The sequence below is a fragment of the Gopherus flavomarginatus genome, chromosome 1, assembly GCF_025201925.1.
Source record: "Gopherus flavomarginatus isolate rGopFla2 chromosome 1, rGopFla2.mat.asm, whole genome shotgun sequence".
NCBI lineage: Eukaryota > Metazoa > Chordata > Testudines > Testudinidae > Gopherus > Gopherus flavomarginatus.
Window position 1 is genome coordinate 332,494,511 of NC_066617.1, and position 27,653 is coordinate 332,522,163.

Here is a 27,653-nt window from a genome sequence, read left to right on the forward strand (position 1 = left end):
TGGCTACCATTCCAGTCACTCCAACGACAATACAACCGACCTGGTCCAGCTGTATGGCATTGCCTGCATCATAAGCATCTCTTGAAGGACATATTTGGTCCTGATGCGCTGGGAGCACCAGAGACTCCAGAATTGTGTTGATGTGGAGAGAGCTCCATAGGGTCAGCCAACCAGCTATAGCCTGTTACAACTTCTGGTCCAAAAGAACCTCCCTAATTTAGATTGTCTGTTCCAGGCCTGGAACTAAGATTTGTGTACATCTTGAACCCTAGCCAATGGAGAGCTGCCTTGCAATATATTAATAACTCTGCTATTGATCTGCGATGAAGATTGATCCATCAGAAGGTTATATTTTATTCACATTGGTCCTTGGATAGGTTACAGTGCCTGGCCTTGTCAGAACAAACTGCTGCTGGAGATGTGGGTCTCTCAGAGCCACATTGGTTCACATGTTTTGGGACTGTCCCTGGATACAGTCCTTTTGGCTAGAAGTAGGCAGGAGGATTAAGAGATAATGGATAGCCCCTTAAAATTACTTCCTAGAATTTGTTTGGGAATATAGCCCATCATCTTGGAAACTCTCCAACTCATGGAAAGCTTGGTTCTCTAGAGCACTGCTTGTAACCAAATAACTCATGTTGCTTACGTGGAAGAGCAGACTGCCTTCCGTGATAGAAGCGTGGCTCGGCGACTTGGCTGCCCTGACAGCTAAAGAGTGGGTAACGTTTTGGAGAAGAGGAACTTTAGACAAATTTGAAGATTTGGTCTGACTTCTTAGAAATTTTTGATTAATCCTTAGTGGATGGAAACTGAGGTGTTTCTCTCTTTTCCCATTCCTGCCTCCTTCCCTTCCTTTCTTTTTCCATTCCTTTACTTCTTGTGTTTTTTGGGTCTTCTCTTATTTTGGGGTTTTTTTGGTGAAGAGAATAAATAAAATATTAATACACTTAAGAACTTCTAAGCAATTTCATAGCTCTTTCTGGTTATTTCCTCCTTAAAAAATAATACTGTCCTAAGCAGCCCCTAGGATCACAGAAGAGACTCATTTGTTCAGATTTAAAAAGAATATAATTTGATGCTAAAACATGACAATCATATGCAAAAAATCCACCTCTTAAATTAGCTAATATATATAAATGCTAAACAATAGTAAGTCCTGTCATAAGAGAGATGTGTCTGGGGATCTGTTTTTCTATTTACAAATTATTCACTATCTCTAGTGCTAGTATTTTGTATTTTGCTTTAACAGATGATATTCTAAATAAAGAAACTAAGCAAAATTCTGTAAAATTCTTTTCACTTGAGATTTTTCTGTCCCCCTTTTGCCACTTAGGAAGGAGTAATATCTCCTGCTGATCTAGACCTCGTGATGTCTGATGGATTGGGAACACGGTATGCATTTATAGGACCGCTTGAAACGATGCATCTCAATGCAGAAGGTATGCAGTTTTTTTCCTTAAGACTTTAAATAGAATACTTTTCAAGGCAAGGATTTCTTGTGTAAAGCTTTGCTAATATTGTCTTAACAGTTCAGACCAGGGTAAAATCGACTGTAAATGTCTTTTCTCTTTTCATAATAAGGTAGGTCTCAAGTATTGAAATCATATGAAAGCTTTCACAGTTTCAGGGTAACTGCACCTGTATTCCCCTTCCCTGGGTACTCACTTGAAGATTTCTGGCTCCCAGATGTCACCTCTCTTTGGCAGAGACCTGCTTCTCTCTCCCTCCTGACTGGGGTTTTTAGGCTGCATTGCTCCCTGGATTTATACTGTGATCCTCAACAAGACAGACTGCCTAAACAGGCCAGGGCCTGCATTTTGCTTTCTTTAAGAAGGCTATAACCAGTGTTGCATACCAGTCAACTTAAACACCACTTAAATTGTCTGCTGTTGCATACTCTTGCGAAGCTGCATCTCCAGTCCAGAGAGCAAGGTCTATTCTAGATATTTTCATTTTTGATCTGCTAATTTCTTACAGTTTTTCCATCCTCTTCAGGGTTTATAACTCAGCATATAAATCAGAGAGATATTTTCTCTTAGATTGGTACAGCAGACAGGTAATGAAATGGCAAGGCACAGAAGCTGTGTGCATCTTTATCTGTTACATTTTTAACTTTTCCTTTCAATCATGCAGTTAAGATCACTTGTGCCTGTTTTTCTCAATTGGGTTTATGCTGCCAGTTGACAAGTGTCTGTGAGTATTCATTTGGCCAGTAACCTGGTGATCGGGTACTCCGTCCCTCAGAAACTGTTTAGATGAATATAGTCTTTTCTGTGGAGCTGTTTAAGCAAGTTAAGAAAGAGAAGGATCCCCTTTGCCATCATCATCTATACTGTGAGGAGCTGGCTTTTCCTGTTCTCGCTTAACTCACATTGTTACACTCAACAGCTGGTGGTCATCATAAGAATCCTTGTTAGGACTAGATTTTAGGCTGGATTCAGAGGCCAAACTATACCTGGACATCCATAAAATTTTATTCTTGGTATTAAAAAAATGTAATTAACCTTTTTAGACTATCATTCTCACACTGCACATTCCTTCAGTGCAGTTTTAACTCTCAGTAAACATTTAAAAAAAGGAAAAAGTATAAAACACACAGAGTGGTGTCACGGAGCCCCCGGGCGATGTTCTGGAACTGCTCCCTGTGAAGCCAGCCAGGACTCTGGTGAAGTTTCCTCTCTGTGAGCAGACTGTCTTCAGGGCAAGAAGCTCACACGGCTTCACCTTCCTCGGTTTGACCTTGGAGCATTGAGCATCCTCTGCCCCTCCGTGCGCTTCCCAGAGCAAGTCTGCCCAGGTAAGGTCTTGGGGAAGCCAGAGGGTCCTGCACCCCCACTTCGCAGTCAGACTCTTAACCAGCCAGTAAAACAGAGGTTTATTAGATGACAGGAACACGGTGTAAAACGAAGCTTGTAGGTGCAGAGAACAGGACCCCTCAGCCGGGTCCATTTTGTGGGGCAGTGAGCCAGACACCCACGTCTGCACTTCACTCCTCATTTCCAGCTAGCTCCAAACTGACTCACTCTCCAACCCCTCCTCCTCTGGGCTTTGTTCCTTTCCCGGGCCAGGAGGTCACCTGATTCCTTTGTTCTCCAACACCTTTAGCTATCACCTTGCAAGGGGGAAGGGCCCCGGCCATTAGTTGCCAGGAGACACAGTGTTGGCCATTTATGTATACCGACCCTTTGCTCTGCAACAACTACACCCCCTAATTCCACCACTTAGAGACTTAAGAAATGCATAGGGGAAACTGAGGCACCCCTACAGTATTCAGAGGAAACATTAAGAACAGTCCTACTTCATCACAGGTGGCTTCTACATTTCCCCAGAGTGTCCAGCCTTAGCATCTGTTCATCATAACCCATGTTTGTCTCGTCTCTTCTGCAAGAAACATCAGTTGTCATGAAAAGTGTTGTGAACTTCTCCTTTTTCAAACGAGCTCTGGTTAATACCTTGCACTTTGAAGTGACTGGGTTTTTTTTTAATCTGAAGAAGGTGACTATGTAAAAGCAGAGTATATCCCACTAGTAGATTAATACTAAGGGTATGTCTATACTACCTGCCGGATCAGCGGACAGCGATTGACCCCCAAGCGCTCTCCCATCAACTCCTGTACTCCACCACTATGAGAGGTGCAGGCAGAGTCGATGAGGGAGCGGCAGTGAAGATGCTGCAGTGAGCAGGTCTAAGTACATCGACTTCAGCTACGTTATTCATGTAGCTGAAGTTGCATAACTCAGATCGATTTCCCCCCCCTGCCTCCCCTTCCCCCATGTAGACCAGGCCTTAGATTGCTTTGTGACTGATAGTGATATATAGATTGGGTGAGGCAAAGGTTTTGTAACAGAACAGGATGACCCTGCAGACTGGTAGCCCATGTACAAAAGAAGATGCTGCAACAGGTTTGCAGTAGCATTCGGCAAAAACAGTATTTTAACATTAATGCATAAAATAAAAGAGAGGAAGGGCATTGCAGGTGGATAATCCATTATTTATAATTCTTGATTTAAAAAAAAATACAGTCACTTACTCAGTACAGGCCTGGGTCACCAGACAACAGGGCATTTGCCTGGTTGCTTTCATCATCTGGAATGTCAATCTGCTCCCAGTCCTGCAGATGCAGGCTGGGAGTGTGAAGCAACTGCTTATACAGGATCCAGCTGACAAACCTCAGACTGCTCTCATCAGAGAGAATTTAACAGCATCGTTTGCTGGATGCCATGCCTCATTGCAGCCAATGGACATCAGCTGCAATTCTGTGCCAGCTGTCTCCTTGCTCTTAGAATCGTGGATTATTAGGATTGGAAGGGACCTTAGGAGGTCATCTAGTCCAACCCCGTTGTCAAAGCAGGACCAATCCCCAATGGCCCCCTCAAGGATTGAACTCACAACCCTGGGTTTAGCAGGCCAATGCTCAAACCACTGAGCTATCCCTCCCTCAACACTGCTTTAGATAGCGTGAGAACTAGCAGTGTTAAGTCCCTCTTCCTTCCCCAGGATAGATCTCCTGGACCTACAGCACTGGCTTCTCCTTCCAATTTGCAACAACTGGGGAGAGGGTGAGGTGTAGGTGAACTCTCCCTTCCTCTTACCAGTCTGCCTAGCTGAGCAGATCCCACGAACCCAACAACAGCTGCCTGCAGCCAGCCAGCATCTCTCCTTAGCCAGAAATCCACCCTAGCAGCTCCTCTGGGTACGTCTACACTACGGGATAATTCCGATTTTACATAAACTGGTTTTATTAAACAGATTGTAAAAAGTCGAGTGCACACGGCCACACTAAGCACATTAATTCTGCGGTGTGCGTCCATGGTCCAAGGCTAGCGTCAATTTCCGGAGCGTTGCACTGTGGGTAGCTATTCCGTAGCTATCCCATAGTTCCCGCAGTCTCCCCCGCCCCTTAGAATTCTGGGTTGAGAGCCCAGTGGCTGATGGGGCAAAAATCATTGTCGCGGGTGGTTCTGGGTAAATGTCGTCAGTCATTCCTTCCTCTGGGAAAGCAACGGCAGACAATCATTTCTCGCCTTTTTTCCCTGGATTGCCCTGGCAGATGCCATAGCACGGCAACGATGGAGCCCGTTCAGCTATTTTTTTTACAGTCACCGTATATGTACTGGATGCAACGGACAGAGGCGATACTCCAGCGCTACACAGCAGCATTCATTTGCTTTTGCATGATAGCAGAGATGGTTACCCGTCATTCTGTACTGTCTAGTGCCAGTGTAATTTGGCAATGAGATGACAGTTATCTGTCCTTCTGTGCTGTCTGCTGCTATCATGGGTGCCCCTGGCTGAGATCGGCCGGGGGTGCAAAAGCAAAACAGGGAATGACTCCCCAAGTCAATCCCTCCTTTATGGTTTCTAAAAATACAGTCAGTCCTGCCTAGAATATGGGGCAAATGTACTAGAGAAGCAGTGTATCAGAGAGCACAGCTGCTCCATGTCAGATCCCGCAGAAATGATAAGCTACGTGCCATTCATGGGGGGTGCCCCTGCAACAACCCCACCCCTTGCTTCCCTCCTCCCCCAACCTTCCTGGGCTACCATTTTAATGCCCCCCCCATTTGTGTCATGAAGTTATAAAGAATGCAGGAATAAGAAACACTGACTTGTTAGTGAGATAAAATGAGGGGGAGGCAGCCTCACTGTGCTATGACAGTCCAGGCAGGATATTAAGTGGTGTGGGGGAGAGGAGCCTAGCATGCCGCTGCTATGATAGTCCAGGCAGGACAGAATCTTTTCTTTACACAGGAAAGGGAGGGGGCTGATGGAGCTCAGCCCCCAGTGGCTATGATGAAGACGGTTACCAGCCGTTCTGTCCCATCTACTGGGAATTACCAGGAATCATTCCTATTTTTACCCAGGCACCCCTGAGGCCAGCCAGGGGTATTCAGCAGTTATCAAGCATGTTATACCGTCTGCCGCCGGGGAGGGAAGAGGAGCGGATACTGCTCTTTACTGCCGCAGCATCGCGTCTACCAGCAGCATTCAGTAGACATAGGGTGACATTAAAAAAGGTCAAGAAACGATTTTTTCCCCTTTTCTTTCACATGGGGGGGGAAGGGGTACATTGATGAGCTATTCCCTGAACCACGCCGGACAATGTGTTTGAACCTACAGGCTTTGGGAGCTCAGCCAAGAATGCAAATACTTTTCGGAAACTGCTGGGGACTGTGGGATAGCTGGAGTCCTCAGTACCCCCTCCCTCCCTCCATGAGCATCCGTTTGAGTCTCTGGCTTCCCGTTATGCTTGTCACGCAGCACTGTGTAGCCTGTAGATTTTTTTTTTCAAATGCTTTGGCATTTCGTCTTCTGTAACAGAGCTCTGATAGAACAGATTTGTTTACCCATACAGTGATCAGATCCAGTATCTCCCGTACGGTCCATGCTGGAGCTCTTTTTGGATTTGGGACAGCATTGCCACCCGTGCTGATCAGAGCTCCACGCTGGGCAAACAGGAAATGAAAATCAAAATTTCGCGGGGCTTTTCCTGTTTACCTGGCCACTGCATCTGAGTTGAGATTGCTGTCCAGAGCTGTTACAGTGGTGCACTGTGGGATACCGCCCGGAGGCCAATACCGTTGATTTGCGGCCACACTAACCCTAATCCGATATGGTAATACCGATTTTAGCGCTACTCCTCTCGTCGGGGAGGAGTACAGAAACCGATTTAAAGAGCCTTTTATATCGATATAAAGGGCCTCGTGGTGTGGACCGGTACAGTGTTAAATCGGTGTAACGCTGCTAAAATTGGTTTAAATGCGTAGTGTGGACCAGGCCTTAGATGCCTAGCCGCACTTCAAGTCAGTAAGCAAAGAGGGAGTCAACATAGGATTTGGGAGGTGAGAAGCTGAGGTGAGATACAGGAAGAATTAGTGGGGATAAAAATGGAATTCTTTGAGAGGGTGGTGAAGGATGAAATTTGGGTATGGCGAGAGATGGGGTTATTTTGGAAGTGGAGGGAGTGATATTCTTCTCTTTTGGGAGAGGAGAACCTGGCTCATAAGGATACTCCTGGAGGACAGTGTTGGTTTCTTGTGCTTGTTTGGTTATGGGAAGGATATCCCAAGATCTTCCTACACACCACCCACCTGCAAATGCCCCAACCCCCCAACCTCCCTTACTCTGCCTCTTATTTTCTTTTCCCCCATTTTTGCAAATTGACTGACCAAAGGGTATTGCCTAGGTCACTTTGCCCTATTATTTAAGCAAGAGATTTGAACATACAGTACTGTGCCAATAGTCTTGACTACAGAACAAAATGCCAGTCTCAAGTCACTAATGGCATTGAGCCAGAAACTTGAGAACTGAATGGGAACAGACAGAAAGGAAGCCCATAAAAACAAGGGAAGTACTATAAGGACATCCAACTTAACGTGATGATGGTTTCAGAGCAAAAAAGTTCCTTACCACTAAGTTGATTATTTTAAGATTTGGCATAATACCACCACACAGAAATGCCATCAGCCCTTTACCTGGCAATAAACATCTTTATAGTACTTTAGAGTCTTTTCTCATTTATCTGTCACAGTATTATTTTAATACACACAGTACCTCCTTGTATGTGTAATGAGCTATCTGTTAATCTGTTGAAGTTTGTCCAGACTCTGTAAGATTATATGTTTGTTTTTAAGCTTTCAGAGTTACTTTAATCTCTGTGAAAAATAATCTGTCAAACAAGAGAATAAGCCATCATAAATATAATTTTTAAATGCTTAAATCTGTAAAAGGCGTTTGAGGGGATACGAGCTCTTTTGATCTCAGTTGCTTCAGTGTAGTTACTCCAAATTTATACTAGTGAAATGTGAAACCAAAATCAGAATCTGGCCCTAAAACTGCTAACTCTAGCACAGTGGTGTCAAGGTTTTTTCCCCCACTTTGAACTTTAGGGTACTAAACGTGGGGACCTGCATGAACACTTTTAAGCTTAATTACGAGCTTAAATCTGGTATGCTGCCACCAGCCAGAATTTAGTGTCTGGCACACTTTCTGTTCCCCCAAAACTTTCCCTGGGGAACCCAGACCCAAACCGCTTGGGTCTTAAAACAAGGAGAAATTAACCATCCCCCTTTTTTCCCCCCAGACTTTCCCCTCCCTGGGTTGCCTTGAGAGGCTTCACACCGATCCAAACTCCTTGGATCTTAAAACAAGGAAAAATCAATCAGGTTCTTAAAAAGAGAGCTTTTAATTAAAGAAAGAAAAGGTAAAAATTATCTCTGTAAAATCAGGATGGAAAATGCTTTACAGGGTACTCAGATTCATATAGACTAGAGGGACTCCCCCCCCCCCCCGCCTTAGATTCAAAGTTACAGCAAACAGAGATAAAAATCCTTCCAGCAAAAAGACACCATTTACAAGTCGAGAAAACAAACATAAGACTAATCCGCCTTGCCTGGCTATTACTTACAATTCTGAAACATGAAAGACTGATTCAGAAAGATTGGGAAAGCCTGGAATGATGTCCCGTCCCTCTCAGTCCCGAGAGCGAACAACGAACAAAACCAAAAAGCACAAACAAAGACTTCCCTCCACCAAGATTTGAAAGTGTCTTGTCCCCCTATTAGTCCTCTGGTCAGGTGTGAGCCAGGTTTACTGAGCTTCTTAATCCTTTACAGGTAAAAGAGACATTAACCCTTAACCATCTGTTTATGACAAGTGGTTTCCAAACTTTTTATGAAGGTGACACACCAACTGCATTTTCTCTCTTTTGGGGGAGCAGCCATTACCCCTGCCAACCCCCGCCAACCCCTATCTCCCTCTGGCTGCTGACTGTCTGCTTGATGGCTCTAGCTGCTCCCTGGATCCTGCTCCCCACACTGCTGCCTGCTGCATGAGAGCATATGGGAGTTCTTCTGGGGCATGAGCAAGCTGGTGACTGATCTGCTTGCTGACCCAGCTGCTTCCACTCACGCTGCTGCTGCCCTTGTCTGGCTTCAGTTCTCTGCACTGCTGCCCATTGCCCAGGGAAAGTAAGAGCAGGATCCAGGCAGCAGCGAGCAGACAGCCAGCATCCTCTCCCTGCCCCAACTATGTTCCAAAGACGCTTCCTCCATGTTGCTGGTGCTGCCACCCAGATTCCGCTCCCCATAGTGCTATCTGCTGCCCAGGGCATGTAAGAGTAGTGGGAAAGGCGGCAACCTACTGGTGGGTCAGGACTCATCATTTGGGAAGCAGTGCTCTAGCACGTGCTGGATATTGAGACTTCAAGGGACTTCTAAGTAGTGTGAGAGTAAAAATAATAATATGCAGTTTTAGGGTTATGTGCTGTCCACCATCCACTGTGGGGATTTCCACTGGTATCAGCAGGAGTTGGATGGAGATTAAGAGCAGCACATGGCCCTCAACTTTATGGTGAAACTTATGATTTTTCTACTACTAGTGGGCATTCTTGCTCATTTTAGAAATCTCTCCAAGATGGGCAGGGTTGCGGTGAACAGGGTGTGAAATGTAAAAAGCACTAAATATCAAAATGAAGAAGAAACATCAACCACAAACAATGATTCAGAGTCACTTTCTTTGCTGGGCTTCATAAAATATAGCTGGGTGTGACTTTTATATACTCAACTATAGTTGAAATGTATGCTTGTTGTTAATACATTTCACTCAACAGTATAGATGATTTGTATTGTCATGCCCACTGGTTCAATGGTGAAGTGTTTTGTGCTACCATGTAGGGAACTAATTTTCATCAAGATGTAGACGTTTACTCCATAGGCAAGCAAGCAAAAGGTGAGAGCTTCCCAAACTTAATATGGTCCACTCTAGGGTGAGGAAGAAAGTTGTGCCTCTATTATGGCAGTACCTAATAATAGATTTAAGTACCAATGTTATCTGATCATGCCATGAAATAGTCTCTCGTTGGCCAATCATTTATTTCTCACTTTAGTAGGATCAGTAAAGCTGAAAAATTCTGTTTATGCTCTCCTGAAATGGAATTTTTCTTAAAATCCCTTTCTGCAAAAAGTTTCATGTTTTTAATATTTCTTGTCTTTTGGGGATTAAACCTTTTCTTAAAAACATGAAAAGTGTTATGGAAAGATGTTCCCCCTTTTGGGCCAGCTCTATTTGTGACTCTTACTCGTGGTGCTGTGTTGATTGTAGATTCCATGCTTCTAGGGGCAGGAACCAGGTTTATATATAATTTTGTGAAACATCTCATTTTGGAGTGACTGAAGAAAAAGTACAAATCCTTATAATTGTTTTAAAGATCTGTGTCAGACATTCCTTTCCCAGACACCCCTGCCTCAATCCTGCATCAGTTCCATCTTCACCATAGATAGCCAGGTTTACACCACTCAGCTCTCTGGGTCTTCATAAACGGAGTACAGGAGGACACATGACTGAGTCTCTCCACTGTGACTCAAACACTCGCCTGTTTGTGTCTGGGAAAAGGGAGCAAACTGAGCTGCCAGTAGTGGACACCCTTTGGTAAAGTGCCTTCATGAGGCAGGCTGTATAGGGTTGACCTTAACTAACTACCTTGAGGTAGAAATTACAGTGCCATAGCTCTCTCAGTGTACAATCCTAGTGGAGACATCTCACGTTAGCGATCTCAGTATAAAAATAGTCCTTTTTTTGCATTGAAAACTGAAAACCTAGCCCAAGTGACTTGCCAGCATTATACAGGAATTTAGTGAGAGTGGCTGGGATAGAATCCAGTTCTCCTGAGTGGCTTTCAAAAGTCTTAACCATGAGACCATCCTTTCTGTCTTTGTCCAGTGTCACTGTTTCCCAACTCCTCTCCCTAGTGGCAGTGTCCCTCTGTCTCATGGCTTCTTGCCATGCTTTACCCCAGTCTGCTGAACCACCCCCCCTTTCCCATCAACTTACTCCTGAAACTCCAGCTTTGCAAATCACATTGTAGAAATCACAAGCAACTGGTAACCAATTCAACTGCAACAGCGAAGACTGTACAGCATTTTTCTCCTGTTTCCTTCACTACCTACGTACCTGTCAACTTCTGTAGCAAATGACAATAGGGTCCTACAGGCAACATCCTCATAAACAGCTAGTGCTGAAAGTGCTTTGTATCTATTCAGGACAGCCCTTAAGCACAAGGTTATATTGTTGAAATAAACTGTGGGAATTTCTATTTTGGAACAGACCAAATACATTTTTTCACTCCTGTTTTAGGAATGACAAATTATTGTGAGCGATACCGTGAAGGAATGATACATGTTCTGAAAACCTTTGGTCCAGTACCAGATTTTTCAGGTGAAATTGAGCAGCAAATCAGCCAGGTGAGTGTACAAGACTGGATTGATGTGATTTCATAAGGACCATCAAAATAACAAATGTTGACTTTAATTTCTTTGTAGTGGTCACTTGTTTGAGTGACTCTTGGAAGTACCTCTGATCTGTATTTCAATCAATTGCATTGATTGAAAATGCTAAAATAGAATTGACGTAACATAAATCCCTTTGTAAAGAGCTTTGAGATCTGTGAATGAAAAATCATAGAAATTTAGGACTAGAAGGGACCTAGATAGGCAAACTAGGCAGCCGCCTAGGGCGCCTAGTGGTTGGGGGTGCCTAAAAGCCTGCTCAGGCAAGGAGGTGGAGTGGAGGTGAGCTGGGGCGGTGGGCGCAGGGTGGGCTACCCGCCGTAACAAGGAGGGCGCACAGAGGAACCACTCCCCACGCCAGATCACCTCCACTCTCCCTCCTCTGCTGAGCACACAGCCCCTGTTCTAAGTCTCCTCCAATCGGCGCCGCAAGCCTGGGAGGGGAGGAGAGTTAGAGTGGCTCTGGTCTGCTCAGCAGAGGAGAGCTGGGGCGAGCTCCCCAGGCAGGGTTAGCTGCCATGGGGGGGTGGGGTCGGGCTTCCCTGGTGGGGTTATCTGCCATGGTGGGGGGTCGAGCTCCCCAGGTGGGGTTAGCTGCCGGGGGGAGGGAGGTGTTGGGCTCCCTGGGTGGGGTTAGCTGCCGTGGGGGTGGGGGAGGAGTCTCCCTGGGCGGAGTTAGTTGCCATGGCAGGGGGGCGGGGTAGCTGCTGCGGGGAGGGGGGGGCTCCCTAGCTGCTGCGGGGGGGGGCTCCCCAGGCAGGGTGGGTGGTGGGCTCTATGGGTGGGGGGCTCAGTTAGCTGCCTCAGGGGGTGGGGTTAGCAGGGGGGGTGCAAGGTGGAAGTTTTGCCTAGGGCGCGAAAATTCCTTGCACCGGCCCTGTAGATAGGTCATCTGGTCTAGCCCCCTGCACTGAAGCAGGACTAAGTATTATCTGTGGACCATCCCTCACAGGTATTTGTCTAATATGTTCTTAAAAACTTCCAATAATGGAGATTCCACAGCCTCTCTAGGTAATTTGTTCCAGTGCTTAACTACCCTAACATGCTTACCCTTAAATGCTATCTAAGAGCTATGTAACATTATTACAAGCTTTTCACTATGCTTTGGTAGAACTCTGAGAGCTAGTGTAGATGCATCTCACAGTGTTCATAGATAATTACTGGTTGTACACAACAGTAGGAGATATGCTTTCATATGTTTTGTTCCCATCTATCTGCTCTGATGAGCTGAACTTGGAGGTCTGGTTGTTGGCATACCTGTGTGACAAGTTATGAATAATATTTGATAAGTTTCTTCTTTTTATTCCTGTATTTATATATTCTACAAACTAAAACCCTAATCTGCAAAGCATTTAGACACATGGCTAACTTGATTACTCACATGCTTAAAGTAAAGCACCTCCTTATGTGCATTGCTGGGTTGGGGCCCAGGTTGTTTATAGACTTATAGATTCATAGACTTTAAGATCACAAGGGACCATTATGATCATCTAGTCTGACCTCCTGCACAATGCAGGCCAGAGAATCTCATCCACCCACCCACTGCTGTAACAAACCCCTAACCTATGTCTGAGTTATTGAAGTCCTCAAATCGTGGTTTAAAGACCTCAAGGTGCAGAGAATCCTCCAGCAAGTAACCCGTGCCCCATGCTGCAGAGGAAGGCGAAAAACCTCCAGGGCCTCTGCCAATCTGCCCTGAAGGAAAATTCCTTCCTGACTCCAAATATGGCGATCAGTTAAACCCTGAGCATGTGGGCAAGACTCACCAGCCAGCACCCAGGAAAGAATTCTCTGTAGTAACTCAGATCCCACCCCATCTAACATCCCATCACAGACCAAGGGCATATTTACCTGCTAATAATCAAAGATCAATTGCCAAATTAATTACCCAAATTAGGCTATCCCATCATACCATCCCCTCCATAAAATTATCAAGCTTCGTCTTGAAGCCAGATATGTCTTTTGCCCCCACTTCTCCCCTTGGAAGGCTGTTCCAGAACTTCACTTGTCTAATGGTTAGAAACTTTCATCTAATTTCAAGTCTAAACTTCCTAGCATCCAGTTTATATCCATTTGTTCTTGTGTCCACATTGGTACTAAGCTTAAATAATTCCTCTCCCTCCCTGATATTTATCCCTCTGATATATTTATAAAGAGCAAGCATATCCCCCCTCAGCCTTCTTTTGGCTAGACTAAACAAGCCAAGCTCTTTGAGTCTCCTTTCATAAGACAGGTTTTCCATTCCTCGGATCATCCTAGTAGCCCTTCTCTGTACCTGTTCCAGTTTGAATTCATCCTTCTTAAACATGGGAGACCAGACCTGCACACACTATTCCAGATGAGGTCTCACCAGTGCCTTGTATAACGGTACTAACACCTCCTTATCTTTACTGGAAATACCTCGCCTGATGCATCCTAAAACCGCATTAGCATTTTTAATTTTAATTTTAATTTATTTATTTATTTATATTTAATGGCCATATCACATTAGCGGCTCATAGTCATCCTGTGATCAACCAGTACTCTGAGGTCCTTTTCCTCCTCTGTTACTTCCAACCGATATATCCTCAATTTATAACCAAAATTCTTGTTATTAATCCCTAAATGCATGACCTTGCACTTTTCACTATTAAATTTCATCCTATTACTATTACTCCAGTTTACAAGGTCATCCAGATCTTCTTGTATGATATCCCAGTCCTTCTCTGTGTTAACAATACCTCCCAGCTTTGTGTCATCCACAGACTTTATTAGCACATTCTCACTTTTTGTGCCAAGGTCAGTAATAAAAAGATTAAATACGATTGGTCCCAAAACTGATCCCTGAGGAACCCCATTAGTAACCTCCTTCCAGCCTGACAGTTCACCTTTCAGTACGACCTGTTATAGTCTCCTCTTTAACCAGTTCCTTATCCACCTTTCAATTTTCATATTGATCCCCATCTTTTCCAATTTAACTAATAATTTCCCATGTGGAACTGTATCAAATGCCTTACTGAAATCGAGGTAAATTAGATCCACTGTATTTCCTTTGTCTAAAAAATCTGTTACCTTCTCAAGGAGATCAGGTTGGTTTGGCATGGTCTACCTTTTGTAAAACTATGTTGTATTTTGTCCCAGTTACCATTGACCTCAATGTCCTTAACTACTTTCTCCTTCAAAATATTTTCCAAGACCTTACATACTACAGATGTCAAACTAACAGGCCTATAGTTACTTGGATCACTTTTTTTCCCTTTCTTAAAAATAGGAACTATGTTAGCAATTCTCCAGTCATACGGTACAGCCCCTGAGTTTACTGATTTGTTAAAAATTCTTGCTAATGGGCTTGCAATTTTATGTGCCAGTTCCTTTAATATTCTTGGATGAAGATTATCTGGGCCCTCCGATTTTGTCCCATTAAGCTGTTCGAGTTTGGCTTCTGCCTCGGATGTGGTAATATCTATCTCCATATCCTCATTCCCATTTGTCATCCTACCATTATCCCTAAGCTCCTCATTAAAGGCTGAGGCAAAATATTTGTTCAGATATTGGGCCATGCCTAGATTATTCTTAACCTCTACTCCATCCTCAGTGTTTAGCGGTCTCACTTCTTCTTTATTTGTTTTCTTCTTATTTATATAGCTATAGAACCTTTTACTATTGGTTTTAATTCCTTTTGCAAGGTCCAACTCTACATGGCTTTTGGCCTTTCTCACTTTATCCCTAATGTTCTGACCTCAGTAAGGTAGGTTTACTTGCTAATCCCTCCCACATTCCACTCCTTGTAGGCTTTCTACTTTTTCTTAATCACCCCTCTGAGATGCTTGCTCATCCAGCTTGGTCTACAACTCCTGCCTATGAATTTTTTCTCCTTTCTAGAGATGCAGGCTTCTGATAGTTTCTGCAACTTTGACTTGAAGTAATTCCAGGGCTCCTCCACCTTTAGATCTACAAGTTCTTCAGTCCAATCCACTTTCCTAACTAATTTCCTTAATTCTTTAAAGTTAGTCCTTTTGAAATAAAAAAACCCTAGTCCCAGATCTATTTTTGTTTATCCTTCCATCTAGTTATCTTGCATCTGAGTTCTCCACCAGTGTGATTTCAAATATATAATCACCACATGGGTTTATTGCTGAATCAATATAAATCAGGAAACAACAATAGATTGCAAACTATGTCTTTCCATCTATCATCCTCCTTAATGCCTCTATAAATGAAAGCATAGCAACAAAGTTTTGTGATCTTTTCGGAGTGTGATATTCCCTTTTGGCCTCATGGTGATTCTATCTCCTTTTTCCTTGGGCTTCATCAAAGACATTGGCAAAACTAGGCTTACAAGGAACCTTCCCCAATGGCAAAACATTAAACACTTTTTATGCTGCTTTCTGTCCTCCATGTTGCTCTAGAATAACTGCAACTTGTGAATTATTACTGGCAAGAACAGTGCTGCAAATGACGTGGGCCCAAGTTTTATCCAGCTTTTGTTATATTGCTCATTGTTTATCTTTTAAACCATTCTGAACTACGGGCTGCTCCTTTTGGCAAAGATGGCCTTGGGTCTACCTCTGCACTTTCAGAAATACTTCTCTCTCTAAGAGCACATCCGTCAGTAACATGCAACTGGCATGAGCCTGTTACCTACTGTTGCTCTTCTTGCAGTGATCCATTTAACATATAGATCTTCAAGTCCATTAATCGTTGCACTCAAACACTAGGGTCCACTTTCCTGCATGTTGTTTTAGGTGGTGTTGTTTTTTGTCTCTTGGTGCAGGCTGCCACCTTGTCATGGTTTCTAGCACTGGAAGCCCATTTAATAACTTCAGCCTGCTCCTGACTCCACCTTTGCAAAAAGTGATAGCTTCATTTCTTGTATGTGCCTCACCTTATAATTTAATCTTGCTAAGGTTGCACTTCTAAAAAAAATGACACCTTCATAAACATGGTTTATGAGGAGTTAAAAAAAAAAATCAAGTCTTCAAACTCCTACATGTGTACTTGGATTAGAGCACGTATCTAGCTGCCTAAAAGGCCAAGGCTGGGTCTCTTCCTTCGTAGTTAATAAAAGGGTTTTATCAGAAGGACTTGACAGCTGCCTCATGGGCAAACCAAGCAGACAGGTTAATGCCAAGTTGCTGCTGATAGACTTACATGGCCCTGTGTGAGAGTTGGTGTATACTAGAATGTTAGATTGACCTAGCTGTGTTGCTCAGGGTTGTGAGAAGGTCAAATTCCTGAGAGATGGAGTTAAGATAACCTAAGCCCCAGATGTAGACAGTGCTAGGTTACCAAATGAATTCCGCCATCAACCTTGCTGCCGCCTCTTCACGAGATGGATTTACTGGAGTAACAGAAGAACCTCTTCCATCGCCATAAGAAGTGTTTACATTACAGCACTATGGTGGCGCAGCTGCTGTGCCACTGTAGCGTTTCTAGTGTAGACATACCCTGAGCTTTCACTACCAATGTTAGGCCAGAATGTTCTCCAAACTACAGTGAAAGATGAGAGCTGCCACCTCCAAGTACAGATCCTCACTGACATGTCCACCGTATAGATTAACTAACTTCTAACTAGTGGATCAGACAGCCTGCAAAAAAAAAAAGGTATGAATTAATGGTATCCTCCTTTCCATGGAAAAGAAGCATGTTGGCCTTAAACAGGCAAGGGATTTAAACAGGCAACTAGTGGTCCTTGTGACCCTACTGTTTGTTGTCAACAGAATCAGAACCCATATGACAATTACCAGCATGAATGTTAACCTGAAGAGGGGAGAAAACCCAACAAAAACAATCTTGGTAAGAAATTTCCAACATTCAACATGAGGCGTAATCTACTATTTTTTTTATTTCAGGCCATGATTGAACGAACTCCAACTGATCCAGAACATCTAAATGCCAGGAGAGCATGGAGAGATGAATGTCTTATGGGTCTTGCCAAGTTGAAAAAACAAATGAAATCCAACTGAATTGCATCCTCTGTAATACACAAGGGCAAATTATCGGCATATCTCCACAAAAGTGGGTGCTTCCATTTCCACAGGCAAAAATCTGTATTTGCAGAACAGGTGACTCAATATGCAAGCAATGATTTTTGCCCATGTGCAAATACAGAGGGTGATTCAAAATGTAGTCCAAATTGTCATTACATTATTAATTCGTGACAGGAACTGCGTAAGAAACTAATTCATAAAAAACTTTTTATCTGATTATTCTAAATGCTTTAATACTAGCTTATGCAGATTTGTTGTAGCCCTGTCAGTACCAGGATAATAGCAAAACAAGGTGAGTGAGTGACGTAATGTATTTTATTGGACCAACTTCTGTTGGGGAGAGAGACCTGAAGAAGAGCTCTCTCTAAGCGCAAAAAACTTCTCTCTCACCAACAGAAGTTGGTCCAATAAAAGATATTACCTCACATACCTTGTCTCTTTAATACTAGCTACCATCAACATTATTAATACTGTATAATAGACAAGCACACAATAGTTTTTAAAATTATACATTTTATAATCTTGCATGGAGATCTGTAGCCTCAGCAGCGCTTGCATTTGCTGGGGACCAGAGAACAGGCAAACATCTGCTGTTTGTCATTATGGGACAAATGCTACTCTCCATAACCTTCTGTGGGCATGGTGAGCTCTGTCTAATTTGACTGCATTGAGGTGAGAGGAGAATTTGTGGAATGCACACAGGGAGAATAGGGGAGGGGTCCACTGGCCATTCTCCCTGCAGAGTAGGAGCGCAATAGCTTCAGGGATTGCTGCAACCCAGCTCTGTAGCTGTTCCACAATCTTGGTGAGAGAATTACTTTTTCCTTCCCTCCCCCTCTCCCTTAGGCACTTAGATACCATGGTGATAGACAAGGCATAAGTACCTGAATAGACTAGAGCAGAATCCCTCTTTGCCCCCAGCTCCTACAGAATTCATCGGAGCCTCACCCAGTTTTTCAGGCTATGTGCTTGACAGCCCATGACTTTGCCTTGATCAAAGTGAGCAGTTTGATGTCACCAGTGGTTTATTGCTACTCAAAATAAGTGTGTCCCATTTAGACCCTCTCTAGAAGAGAAAAAAAGGTGGTTAGAGTTACTTTTAAATTGATTTAGCTAACTTAAGAGGCAGCAGGGTCTAGTGGACAGGGCCGTGATCTGAGACCTGGGTTCTCTTCCCAACTGTGCCACTGACATGCTATATGACCTTGGGAGAGTCACATCTCCCCTCTGTGCCTTCTGTCACCCATTGTCTGCTTAGATGGTTCATTCTTTGGGGCAGGGACTGTCTCTTGTTATGAGTCTATATCGTGCCTGGCATGGTAGGTCCCTGATCTTGATTTGAATCTTTGGGCGGCAGTGTAATATAAATAATAGATAAGAATGATTTGAACTTAATGTAGCCACTGCTTAACATCTTTCAAATTCCAATAGCTGGTCATACTGTAACCTAGGTTACCACATAATATATAAGGTGTGAAGCAGTGGCTGTGCTACGTGGTGCTTCAAATCCTGTTAGTGAATATAATTTTAAAAACATCTTTCTCTCTATTCTAGACAAGGTCATAGAAGGTTTTAATAACTCTTTTTAAACGTAAAATTAGTTCCTTTTTGCTATGTGCATGTCCACAGTAACAGTCTCATGATGTCTTAGCTGGTTAGTTGCTCAGCGTTAGCTTGTTTGAAATCTTCGAACATATATCAAAAATATCTGCCTCCATTTCTGTTCTTTGCTCATGAATAAAAGATTGTATTGAAATATACTGACTTCCACAAAGATCCTGTGTGATATTTTACTGGTTACACTCAGAGCTGTAACCACGGCGGGGCAAGTAGGGCAGCCACCTAAAGCGCAAAGCCAGGGGGTAACTTGGGCCATTGACACCAGCCACAATGGGCTGCATGGTGAGACTCAGGGAGGGAACACCACCTTCACCTCCTGACTCACCTCAACGGGCCACCCACCCTGTCTGGGTTGGGCGGGGGCACAACCAAAAAATCAGTGGGGCACGTGGCCCTGTGTGTCCCCCCATGTGTCGCCTAGGGAGTGCAAATACGGTTGCTCACTCTGGGCGCTGAAATGCCTAGTTACAGCTCTAGTTACACTGAACATTGGTTTGAGATGGTGCACTCTGGTAGGGGTGTAAGTATGCTGATTAAAAATGTTGCTGAGGTCAGTTTGGAATCAAATCATCAAGAAATAATGCACAGTCTCTCAGAAATGGATGCTAGTTACCATGTATGCACTATTGTCGCCTAGTGCAAGTGCAAGGCATTTAATAGCAGTAAGTGACTTTCTGTCAAATTGCCTCATGGAAAGCCTGGGAAGGAGGGACACAGTGCAGAACAGTGGCCAAAAAGAGAGGTACTATGCTGTAGATAGAGCTCTCAGGCGTGATACTATCAGTGTGATTCCAATACCTCTGCCTTCCCATCCACTCTGAAAATACCATTCTTTGAGTGCTTGCTCATGTTGAGTCCATTCTCAGTGTGTGCGTGCACAGTTGTTGGAGATTTTTTGCCTTAGCGGTTTCCATAGGGTTAGTCATGGTGCCCTCTGGAGTGCCATACTCATGCACCGGTATATCAGGCACCACCGGCCCTATGCCCTCTCAGTTCCTTCTTACCGCCTGTGACAGTTGGTCGGAGCACCTTTCCCTTGCCTAGCAAGTGGATAGCTGTCATAAACAGATAAGTAAGAGTTAATAGAACAGAAGTACTTCATATCTCTTTTGCCTGTAAAGGGTTAACAAGATCAGTGAGCCAGGCTGTCACCTGACCAGAGGACCAATCAGGGGACAGGATACTTTCAAATCTTGAGGGAGGGAAGTTTGTGTGTGTGCTGTTAGTTTTGGTGGTTGTTCACTCTGAGGACTCAGAGGGACCAGACGTGCAACCAGGTTTCTCTCCAATCTCTCCAATACAGGCTCTTATAAGTTCAGAATAGTGAGTACTAGGTAGATAAAGCGAGTTAGGCTTATGGTTGTTTTCTTTATTTGCAAATGTGTATTTGGTTGGAAGGAGTTCAAATGTGTATTTGGCTGAAAGGAGTTCAAATTGGTATTTTGCTGAAAAGATTTTAATTTGTACTTGTATACTTAGGCTGGGAGGGTATTCCCAGTGTCTATAGCTGAAAGACCCTGTACCTATTCCATTTTTTAAATTTATAAAGGTAATTTTCACTGTTTTTTTTCTCTCTTTAATTAAAAGCTTTTCTTGTTTAAGAACCTAATTGTTTTTTTATTCTGGTATGAGACCCCAGGGGACGGGGTCTGGATCCACCAGGGAACTGGTGAGGAGAAAGGAGGGAAGGGAGAGAGAGAGACTAATTTCTCTCTGTGTTAGGATTACTTTCTCTCTCAGGGAGAATCTGGGAGGGGAAGAGGGAAGGAGGGGAGAAGGTGCATTTTCCTCTCTGTTTTAAGGTTCAAGGAGTTTGAATCACAGTAATCTTCCAGGGTAACCCAGGGAGGGGAAGCCTGGGAGAGGCAACGATGAGGGAAAGGGTTTACTTTCCTTGTGGTAAGATCCAGAGGGTCTGGGTCTTGGGGTTCCCCGGGCAAGGTCTTGGGGGGACCAGAGTGTACCGGGCACTGGAATTCCTGGTTAGTGGCAGCGCTACAGGTCTTAAGCTGGTAATCAGACTTAGAGGAATTCATGCTGGTACCCCATCTCTTGGACGCTAAGGTTCAGAGTGGGGAATTATACCATGACAATAGCGGTTCTTCCTGTCTTCATTTCTCAATGTCCTCTAAATAGTTTGTTTACAGTTAGTTAACAAGTTGTTGTTAAGTAGTGTAGTTAGTGACTTTGCCCCAAGCAGGGCATGCCCTGGTCTCTGGGTTTTAAGCCCTGTTCTGCCTGCAACAGGCTTATGCCTGTGAGTGACCCCCATAGCAGCTGCCTGAAGTGTTCAGGGGAATCACACATGAAGGACAAATGACGAATTTGTAAAAACTTTAATCTGAGAACCCAGAAGGAACCATCAGGAGCTAGTGGGGAGATATAACTTTAATCTGTGGAACTCCCTCAGGAAATTTAAGGACTCTCTGCCCCAGGACTTGTCCCAAAGGGTTTGTAGTAGTAGTTGTAGAGGAGGGTACGACAGTGGCTAGATGTTCCCTCCAGATGGCTTGGGACGCAGCCGATTTGGCGGCCAGGGTGGTCACATCGGCAGTAGTTATGAGGTGCAGTTCATGACTTCAAACCGCAGGCCTGTCCCAGGAGATGCAGTCCTCCATCCAGGACCTCCTGTTTGATGGGAATAGACTCTTTGCAGAGCAGAAGGATGGGGGGCTGCATGGGCTCAAAGACACGTGGGCCACACTCCATTAGCTGGGCATGCATACTCCGCAGTTGTCGAAGAAATAATTCAGGCCACCCCGCACCTTGTAGGCCATGGCCGCCTCTGCAGGGCTCCGCTAGGAGAAAGGACAGAGACACAAGTTTCAGTCATTGCTGTCCCTCCACCTCCCACTCACCAGCTCAGCCTAGCCCGGCAAAACACCTGGGCTAGAAGCGCTCGTTTTGATGGTGCACTCGAGAGCAATGCCTGTGTCACTGTGCATCCACCTTATGCCTTTCTCAACTATTTACGTCCCTTCCAACCGGCCTGGTTGCGAGTCACATCATATCTCTGGGTGTTAGAAATCATATCTCTGGGCTACATCCTGCACTTCTCTGCTATGCCCCCACCCATCCCCTTTCCCTGTCCCTCTTCAGGGACCCTTCTGATGAGCAACTCCTCGTTCAGGAGGTCGAAAGCTACCTGCAGCTGGGGACGGTGAAAGAGGTCCCTCGGGAAATGAGGGGGAAAGGGTTCTACACCTGCTGCTTTCTAATCCCAAAAGCAAAAGGGGGCCTAAGACCCATTCTGGACCCATAGCGACTCACCAAATATCTCAAGAAGCTGAAGTTCTGCATAGTCTTCCTGGTCTCCATCACCCCTCCCTAGATCCAGGAGACTGGTACACTGCTCTCGATCTCAAGGACACTTATTTTTATATTTCCATCTTCTGTGGACACAGATAGCTCCTTTGTTTTATGGTGGGCCTGCACCACTTTCAATTTAAGGGGCTTCCCTTTGGTCTCTCGTCGTCCCCACGGAAACATCAAGGGGTCCAGGTCTATCCTTATCTCAACAATTGGCTCATCAAGGGCAGATTGCGGGATCAAGTCCAGAAGAATCTTGATCTGGTGCGTCCTACCTGTCATGACCTTGGCCTATTAGTAAACAAAAAAAAAAAGGCCACCTGCTCACCGTGGCAAACGTGGCTGGCGTTGGTCTACATGGCCTGTCTATATCCCATAGACTCATAGACTCATAGACTCATAGGTCAGAAGGGACCAATCTGATCATCTAGTCTGACCTCCTGCACAAGGCAGGCCACAGAACCCCACCCATCCAATTTTATACAACCCCTATCCAGGACCGAGTTATTGAAATCCTCAAAAATGGTTTGAAGACCTCAAGCTGCAGAGACACCACCAGCAAGCGACCCGTGCCCCACGCTGCAGGGGAAGGCGAAAAACCTCCAGGGCACCTGCCAATCCGCCCTGGAGGAAAATTCCTTCCCGACCCCAAATATGGCGATCAGCTAAACCCTGAGCATGTGGGCAAGAGTCACCAGCCAGCACCCAAGAAGGAGTTCTCCGCAGCAACTCAGTACCCATCGCATGCAACATCTCCCCGCAGACCATTGAGCAGACCTGTCTGGTGGTAATTCAAGATCAATTGCCCAAATTGACGATCCTATCATAACATCCCCTCCATATACTTATCAAGCTTTGTCTTAAAGCCAGGAAAGTCTTTTGCCCCTACTACTTCCCTCGGAAGGCTATTCCAGAACTTCACTCCCCTAATGGTCAGAAACCTTCGTCTAATTTCAAGTCTAAACTTCCTAATATCCAGTTTATACCCATTCGTCCTCGTGGCTACATTAGTACTAAACTTAAATAATTCCTCTCCCTCCCTAACGTTAACCCCCTTGATATATTTATATAGGGCGAGCATATCCCCCCTCAGCCTTCTTTTGGCCAGGCTAAACAAGCCAAGCTCTTTGAGTCTCCTTTCATAAGGCAGTTTTTCCATTCCTCGGATCATCCTCGTAGCCCGTCTCTGAACCTGTTCCAGTTTGAATTCATCCTTCTTGAACATGGGACACCAGAACTGCACACAGTCTGTACCTGGCTGTCAGAGTACTGGACCACATGCAGTCATCACTGGAATGGTGGTTGGACCCCGGGTCAGTGTTGGAGGGAGTTCCCATCGCAGTCCCATCCCTGTCACTGACCCTGGTTTCTGACACCTCAGACCTGGGTTGAGGAGCCCGTCTGGGCGAGCTCAGTATGCAAGGCCGCTAGTTGTGGGATGATCACTCCCTCCACAAAATGTCAGGGAGCTCGGAGTGGATCGGTTGGCCTGCCAGGCTTTCCGGTCCCACTTGAAAGGCAAAGTGGTACAAGTCCTCTTGGACAACACCACCATGGTGTTTTATATCAACAAGCAAGGCAGAGCCAGGTTGTCGGGCCTTTGCCGGTAAGCTCTCTAGCTCTGGGACTTCTGTGTGCAGCATGCCATTCATCACATGGCCACGCATCTGCCGGGGACTAGAAATGTACTAGCAGATTGCCTCAGCAGAACCTTCTCGTCTTACCATAATGCTCACTGTGATGTTCCCCTGGTGTTATCTGGACTGGTGATCTGCTAGATCACTCCAATCCTTGACTCTGGAAGCCAGCCTTACCTCTGCTGTGAGAACCCCCACTCCTGGGCTATTCACACACTGCCTCTGGCATGTAAGCTGCTTGGATTGTGCAACTGAATGACACTAGCCAATATCTCCGGTCCCAGACACAACCCTGGGAACCTCCGTCTTGCAGTGTCCAGTTATGGCCACTGCAAGCTTATATGAGTTCATCAGTTGAACAAAGAAATTGATATGTACAAGGCTTGTTATCCCAAAGGGAGTCTCTGACATTCTTCAAACCAAATGCACTGCTTCAGGTAGAATAAACAAATAAATTTATTAACTACAAAGATAAATTTTAAGTGATTATAAGTCAAAGCACAAGAAGTCCAATTTGGTCAAATGAAATGCAAAATGCATTCTAAGCTGATCTTAACACTTCCAATGCCTTTACAAACTTGGATGCTTCTCGCCACAGGCTGGTTGCCCTTCAGCCAGGCTCTCCCCTTTGATCAGTGCTTCAGTCGCTTGGTGGTGATGTCTGTAGATGGAGGTGGAAGAGAGAGCGACCACGGCAAACCTCTCTCCCTTTTATCATGTTCTTTCTTCCCTCTTGGCTTCTTTCCTCTCCCTTTTATCATGTTCTTTTTTCCCTCTTGGCTTTGTCTCTTCCTCCCACCCTACCGCCCTTCAGAGTCAGGTGAGTATTACCTTATCATAGTCCCAAACTGACCAAGGGAAGAGGGGTGACTCACTCAAGAGTCCAGCAGATCCTTTGTTGCTGCCTAGGCCAGTGTCCTTTGTTCCTGTGAGGCTGGGCTGGGTTTGTCCTATACATGCCCTGATGAGATGTGAACTGCCCCTCTGCTCTTGAAGAGTTTTTGCCCCCTGGGCTTGTTTTAAGCAATGAGGACACATTTTCAGCCTCATAACTATATACATGAAATTAAAACCTAGAACATTACTATAACAACAATACTCAGTGCATCATGAGCCTTCCAAAGGCACCCGACATGACAAACTTTGCATTGGATACCACACAATCATATTATAAGGATGAACATGGGGGTGCCAGGGTATTCCACCGATGTACAGAACATCACAGTCACTCCATCCCGAGGTGTTCAGTGTGATCTTCCAAAGGTGTGGAAGTCCCTGAATGGACTTGTTCACAACTTGTCAGAACAGGAAATGCCACGTGTTCCGTTTGATTCAGGGGCTTGACAGGGACTCCCTGTCAGACACTTTCTTACTCCTGTGGCTGAGGGCTCTGGTGTATGCCTTCCCACCGGTGCCAATAATCCACAGAGTCCTCATGAAGATCAAACAGGACAGGGTGAAGGTAATCCCAGCTTGGCCTCACCAGCACTGGCTTGGCATGCTGCTGGACTTCTCAGTGGCAGCCCCACTGCAGCTGCCTCTCTGGTGGGATCTGCAGTCCCAGAACCATGGCAGTCTTCTGCACCTGAACCTGTCGGCACTGCACCTGACAGCTTAGCTGCTGCATGGTTAAATGCGGAAGAGCAGGAATGCTTGGCCCATGTCCATTAGGTCCTGTTGGGCAGCAGGAAGCCTTCCACCAGGGAAACCTACCTGGCCAAATGGAAATGGTTCATGTGATGGGCATCGGACCAGGGTATTAGGCCTGAACAGGCCTCATTGCAGTCAATCCTGGACTACCTACTGCATCTCAAGCTCCAGGGCTTGTCCTTTTCATCAATTAAGGCCCACTTGGCCGCTGTATCAGCCTTTCACCCTCCATTTCAGGGCAGGTTGGTCTTCACTCATGACATGACAGTCCAGTTTCTAAAAGGTCTGGAGCAACTCTACCCCCATGTCCAGGACCCCATCCCTCCTTGGGACCTAAATCTAGTGCTGGTGCAGCTCATAGGGGGCCCCCTTCAAGCCATTGTCTTTCTCTTCCCTGCTTCTATTTTCCTGGAAGGTGTCCTTCCTGGTGGCGATAACGTCTGCCCTTAGGTCTCTGAGATTAGGGTGCTTACCTCGGAGCCGCCCTATGCGATGTTTTTCAAGGACAAAGTCCAGTTGCAACTGCACCCAGCTTTCCTGCCCAAGGTTGTTTCAGCAGCAAAGAGTCCTGTGGCATCTTATAGACTAACAGACATATTGGAGCATGAGCTTTCGTGAGTGAATACCCACTTTGTCGGATGCAAGGTTGTTTCACAATTTCACATGAGCCAGGACATATTCTTTCCTGTCTTCTTCCCAAAGCCTCATAAGTCTCAGGAGGAAGCATAGATTGCACTCTCTGGACATCAGGAGAGCGCTAGCCTTTTACATCGAAAGGACCAAACCGTTCTGCAAGTCAACACAGCTGTACGTCACGGTGATGGACAGAATGAAAGGTCATCCGGTGTCCACCCAGCAGATTTTATTATGGATCAGGTTTTGCTATGAACAGGCAAAAGTGCCTCCACCAGCAATTGTAAACGCCCACTCGACTAGGACGCAAGCATCCTCTGTGACCTTCCTGGCCCAGGTGCAATTCAAGATATCTGCAGGGCTGCTACTTGGTCATCCATTCACATCTCACTACGCACTTACCCAGCTTATTCAGCAAGCCCGAGACAACACTGGCTTTGGTAGAGCAGTATTACAAGCTGCACTTCTGAATTCTGATCTATCTCCCTGGATATTGATTATGAATAGAATGGAATTGACATGAGCAAGCACTGGAAGAAGAAAAAATGGTTACCTGCCTTTTGTAACTGTTGTTCTTCAGGATATGTTGCTCATGTCCATTCCGTTACCCACCCTTCTGCCCCTCTGTTGGAGTTGCTGGTAAGAAGGAACTGAGAGGCGCCGCTGGCCCTACACCCTGATATGCCAACACATGAGTGTGGCACTCCAGAGGGCACCACAGCTGAACTACGAATACTGCTAAGGCAAAAAATCTCCGACAACTGTGCACATGGGTGTGCACTCACCTAGAATGGAATGGATCTATGCCAGCAGAGCCGGGAGTGATAGAAGCTCCCTAAAAGTAGGGGAGCCACAGGCACCTGAACCGTGGCCCTGCCCCCCGCACTCCCCGTTCCCCCTAGGCCCTGCCCCTGCACTGCCTCTTCCCCAAGATTCCGCCATCCCTTTCCTCCCATTGCTCACCCTTATAGCTGGTAAAAACTGGTGGAACCATGGCCTCCTGGCCCCCTCTGTTCTGGTGCCCCTCGACATAGCTACACTGACATAACTATGCAGGTATAGTCCCAGGCCTGGCCTACGCTTAAAAATTAGAATAACCTAGCCACATCGCCCAGGGCTGTTTAAAAAAAAAAAAAAGTTCACACCCTGTGCAACATAGTCAGGTTGACCTAACCAGTGGCGTAGACATGGCTAGGTTAATGGAAGAACTCCTCCATTGACCTAGCTATTGCCTCTGGGAAAGATGGATTATCTGTATCAATGGAAAAGCCCCTTCTGTGGCTGTAGGAAGCATGTACATTACAGTGGCACAGCTGCAGCACTGTAGCTGTTAGTGGGTGTAGTGTAGACATGGCCTCAGTAGTGGTGACATACCCTTACACTACAAATCAATGGTCCCAATGCTAGTAAAACTCCTAGGATGGCATTGGGTTGTGGACACAGTTTTATAGGTGATGCAAATGCTAAGTGCTACAGCCAACCGTTGCACGTTGCTTGACCTCCATTTTGCCTACTGTAGACAGGAACTTTATTTTCTTCTAGCCCCTTAT

General features: G+C 45.3%; 1 protein-coding gene across 2 annotated transcripts in view; it reads left to right on the top strand.

Annotated features, from left to right (window-relative positions):
- CRYL1 (crystallin lambda 1) overlaps positions 1-19,014 on the top strand; it is a 77,845-nt gene extending 58,831 nt beyond the window's left edge. For both annotated transcript variants that reach the window (XM_050937312.1, XM_050937313.1), the window contains 3 exons: positions 1,334-1,439; positions 11,134-11,240; positions 17,117-19,014. In XM_050937312.1, the coding sequence (XP_050793269.1) occupies positions 1,334-1,439; positions 11,134-11,240; positions 17,117-17,230 (327 nt within the window). In that variant the 3' untranslated portion in view covers positions 17,231-19,014. The remainder of the gene's footprint in view (positions 1-1,333; positions 1,440-11,133; positions 11,241-17,116) is intronic.
- The last annotated feature ends 8,639 nt before the right edge of the window (positions 19,015-27,653 follow it).